Source organism: Drosophila mauritiana, chromosome 2R (genome assembly GCF_004382145.1).
Source record: "Drosophila mauritiana strain mau12 chromosome 2R, ASM438214v1, whole genome shotgun sequence".
NCBI classification, from domain to species: Eukaryota; Metazoa; Arthropoda; class Insecta; order Diptera; family Drosophilidae; genus Drosophila; species Drosophila mauritiana.
The window spans coordinates 15,209,284-15,213,445 of NC_046668.1; the positions used below are offsets into that span (position 1 = coordinate 15,209,284).

At 44.8% G+C, this 4,162-nt stretch overlaps 2 protein-coding genes across 2 annotated transcripts; both read left to right on the plus strand.

The window, feature by feature from the left end:
• Positions 1–702: 702 nt before the first annotated feature.
• On the plus strand, positions 703–1,939 carry LOC117136517. The gene is made up of 2 exons (XM_033297461.1): positions 703–971; positions 1,030–1,939. The coding sequence occupies exons 1-2, from the start codon at positions 894–896 to the stop codon at positions 1,864–1,866; spliced, it is 915 nt and encodes a 304-aa protein (XP_033153352.1). The 5' UTR covers positions 703–893; the 3' UTR covers positions 1,867–1,939.
• A 229-nt stretch (positions 1,940–2,168) lies between these two features.
• LOC117137195 lies at positions 2,169–3,061 on the plus strand. Its single transcript, XM_033298522.1, has 3 exons — positions 2,169–2,274; positions 2,331–2,448; positions 2,563–3,061. Exons 1-3 carry the CDS (start codon positions 2,187–2,189, stop codon positions 2,957–2,959), a joined length of 603 nt encoding a protein of 200 aa, XP_033154413.1. The 5' UTR covers positions 2,169–2,186; the 3' UTR covers positions 2,960–3,061.
• Positions 3,062–4,162: the final 1,101 nt, after the last annotated feature.

A 4,162-nucleotide genomic window follows, 5' to 3' on the forward strand; every position in this document is an offset into this window, starting at 1 on the left:
ACTTTGATAATGTATACATTTTTTGGCGTTCCGTTTAACTTTTATTTTTAAGACTCTGACATTTTGCCGAATAGACAATGCGAACCGACAATCGGCGGCGTCGAAGACGTTCCTTTCCCTCTTAAATGGCGCTCCTAAATCTATTTTCACCCTCCGTCCGACCATTTGTCCGTTTGTCCGCGAGTGTGTCTCCCGTGTCCGTCCGTTCGTCCGTCAAATTGTCAGTCCGTCCGGATTCGTTTGTGTCCACCTCTGTCTAGCCGTCAGTTTGCGGTGCGCTTTCAGTTTTAGCATTTACTTCTAGCATAGCTGGCATTTTTGTAGCAATTCGTGTCTATATGGTTTGTTTCCACCTCATGCCTCTCCGACTTTCGCATTCTATATTCTATTCGATGCTCTCTTTGTTATGGGTCCCCGGGTCCGTAAATGCCGCGTGCTCATCACTCGCAGACACTTTAGAATGCAGCCAGTATCTTTGAGATGCGAAAGATGGACGGAGATCTTAAGTGGCGTAAAAGCGAAAAACCGGCTGATTCGGGTTTTCCTTAATCCGCTTTAGTCTGAAGTTAAATTGCTTGACATGATACGTTGTGCACATATATCTTTAGATTTCAAATTGGTTTTTGATAATCTGGAATTATTTTTATTCTGAAAATTATGCATACCCATTCTGCCATTAATCGTATGTGGAAAGGATGGTCTTATATCTATTTTTTGATGTTTTAATATCACTGAAATTTGGCCGGGATATCAGTAGAGTTCCAAGTTTTCAGCACAGAAACGGTTTTGGTATACAAAAAGGGGGTATACATGTTTTGGGTTTAGTTAGCTTTGAACTAAAATTCATCATCAAATCGAATGAAATCCATAGCGAATACAATCCAACTATCTTCATGCGAATACGTGGAGTATTGGCCATGTATCTGATGTTCCTCCGCCTGCTACTCCACTGCACCACCGGTCACACATTGGTTAGGGCAAGTGATTCACTAGATCTCGAACTTCTTCAACTGGTTTTTGGTCTTACAGCCTCAGCGACACTGCCCCCAGCACAAGCGAATGATCGATCCCCGTGAGCTCTTAAACGATTTTGCTGCAATCAAGGAACCAGGAACCAGCGAAGTTGCTCCAAAGAATTCTGGTAGATCAGTTACTTTCTACGAAGCTGGAGGAGCGATGCCAGGATCAGGAGGAACGGCACCGGGACCTGGAACAGATCATTCCAAGTCGGCCTCCAAAGAGCAATGCGATCCGCAGGCAAAGTGCAATGTAAAGACGATCATAACCCCCGGAGATCCCAAGCAGAAATCCTCAATGATCGCCATGAAGGCTGCACAGGATGCGAAGGCGGCCAGTGAAGCACAATCGGCCGCTGGCCAGGCTGCTGCCCAGCACATTAAGATGGAACTCGCTGAGAAGGCCTTTCAATCGGCCAAGGCGGCCGAGGCTGCTCTGATGGGCAAGCAGATGATGGTCGATCAACTGGAGCAGGAGGTCCAGGAAGCCAGTGCCGTGGTCGAGGAGGAGTCCAATTCGATCCACCACACGGAGGCGAATATGAATGCCGCCGTGGAAGCTGTCAAAGTGGCCGTGCAGCAATTCGAAACCATCAACGAGCTGCAGAAGACCGCCAGGGAGTCACTGACCAATATCCAGACAGTGGCCATGGGATCGCAGCAGGAAATGGCCGCCAAGACACAGCTCCTGGAGGCCGCTCGCAACCGGATGGCCATGCTCCAGAAGCAACTGGTGAGTGCCCACGACGACTATGAGAAGACCAAGCAGGCCGCCTACAAGGCTGCCTGTGCCGCCGTGGAAGCCAAACAGAGGGCTGGACCCCCTATACCACGTTACTATATTTTTTAAATAAATACACCTTGAGGTAGCTTTTATATGCAATTAATCCAACTAAGGACAATGAAAATGTGTGTCTATTAAACTTTAGAAACATTCAAACTTTATTTATTATTATAAAGTGAAGTCTTTTCCAATTAAGTGAAAAGTATACAAAGCGATTTGCTTACTCCGATACATAAACATTGTTTTATAGAAACTATGTACAATGATTTCTGGATACTCTTCGTACAATAGCAGCTGTGACTGATATCAGGTAACACCTTTTAAGGGCTATAAAAGCTTCCATCAGTAGGAGTAGTTCGCAAAGTAAGCCCATTACTCCGATTGAGATGAAGTGCCTCCTGGTGACGATAGCCTGTTTGATCACTTGCTCCAGTGTGGGTGCCCTCGTGCACTATATGAAACTGGAAAAAGGAAGTATGTGTTAGAAAATATCTATAAAAATCGACACAGTAAGCTGAAATTAATTTCAGAAAACGGATGCAAATCACCCAAGGGTGCAGAGATGGCTGTGGGTGATGTGGAGCAGGATGAAAAGACTTGTGGAGCTCTAACTTGTCAAAATACGGAAGGGGATGCCTTTATCCACTAGTATGTTATGTGCTAATGTGTTTACAAATCAAATAACTAAATTTCTTCCAAGCTTAATTGTAATATTTTATCATATTATTTTAAATATCCGTTCCACCTTCGGAATCCTTTTAGCTGTCAGATACCTGCCACTTTTGCGGAATGTGTGGAGACTGCTGTTCTGACAAACGTTGACTTTCCACAATGCTGTTGGACCTGTGCCGCTTGGGCGAACTGCGATGGAGGAGGAGCTGCAGCAGGGGGTGCGGCTCCTGCTGCCCCTGGAGCAGCTGGAGATGCTCCGGCGGATGGTGCTGCACCACCTCCTGCTGCAAGAACCCATGCAAGAAATTCTAAGTACCAGGCAACTACAACCGATACTACGGAAAGTGAAAGGCTACGCAACAGAGGCAAATGGGGTTCCAAGAGGAGCACTACCACCACATCCGATGAATCCGAGTTTCCCGAGGGAGTCAATATAAGGTTTGGCGGTGGAACACCGATCTCCAAGTTTGGCGAAGACAGCATTTAAGCTCAGATGCCGGGATATGTATTGAGAAGGATCCCTAGTTATTAATTTAATGCTCGATTCCGATCATAAATAAATGACACGGCAATGTACACATCATTTGTCTCCTCGCAAAACTGACCCACATATAGAGGAACGTCAGATCGGGAGTGATACATATCTTTGCCGGCATATTTCTGGTTTTCGTGTGATTGTTGTTCCTGCTGCTGCCGCTGCTGCTGGATTTTTTTCTTTGGTTTTTTAATTAGCCGCCGCTGGCGAACAAATCGGGCCGAAAAACAGGAAAAGGGTTTCTTCGATCGGGTCCTTCAACCCGAGTGAAAAGATTCAAAAACCATAAAGCGAAGACGACAGCAGCGCGCATACGAGAAAAATTGAAAACCAGATCTCCGCGCCAGTTTCGGGTTTGAGAATAGTCAGGGGCATGGGCATGGGATTGGACTTGGAATCGAGAGCTTGAGCAGGTAGGGCCTGTTCCCTTCCGCAGAACACTCCACCCTGGAGTAAAACAGATTCGGCATGATGTACATTAAACGGGAAAGACAAGAATAAACCCCAAACAAAAAATGAAATGAAATGAAGCACCGAAATCCCAAAAGCTTTTTCGGCCACATAATTTGTGAGTGCGGCTGCAGTTGACACCGAAAAACCCCTACGGCCACCAATGCGCACATAATTACATACAAATAATTATATACAAACACGCATCCTGAGCCGAATTTTGATCCTAGCTGCGAAATGGCGAATCCCAGGGATTCAGATTGAAAAGTTACGCAACTACAGTCAAGCAATCTGTATCTCAACAAAAAGAAACATCATTTGTAGTTTTTTAAATATGTATTCTTTTTACCATCAAATCTAACAATTGTACATGCTCTTTTTCAAGACAATTGACTAAACTTAGTAAATGTTTATTTTCAAAGTAGGGTATCAACTGCTCTGCCGCTGCGCTGCTCTTATTAATTGAGTGAGCATGTCCATTTTGAGGACAGCCTGCCAGAAGGGAGGGGGAACGGAAAAGAAATTACAATATGAGTCAAAAAAGAAGATAACACGAAAAGAAGATGGGCCAGATTTTTTTTTCAAAAAAATATCAACGAACTGAAATCAATGGTTACGTCTTATTCAGGAGTAACGTAACCAGTTAAACACGTAAAAGGCCAACGTGACAAAGTTTCGAAAACCATGCGGTTGCAACATGTTCGG

Coding starts and splice junctions, on each gene's coding strand:
- LOC117137195 (XM_033298522.1), top strand. CDS start 2,187: ATGAAGTGCCTCCTGGTGACGATAGCCTGTTTGATCACTTGCTCCAGT. Junction 2,275..2,330: donor TATGAAACTGGAAAAAGGAA/GTATGTGTTAGA, acceptor AATTAATTTCAG/AAAACGGATGCAAATCACCC. Junction 2,449..2,562: donor GGGGATGCCTTTATCCACTA/GTATGTTATGTG, acceptor GAATCCTTTTAG/CTGTCAGATACCTGCCACTT.
- LOC117136517 (XM_033297461.1), top strand. CDS start 894: ATGCGAATACGTGGAGTATTGGCCATGTATCTGATGTTCCTCCGCCTG. Junction 972..1,029: donor GCACCACCGGTCACACATTG/GTTAGGGCAAGT, acceptor TTGGTCTTACAG/CCTCAGCGACACTGCCCCCA.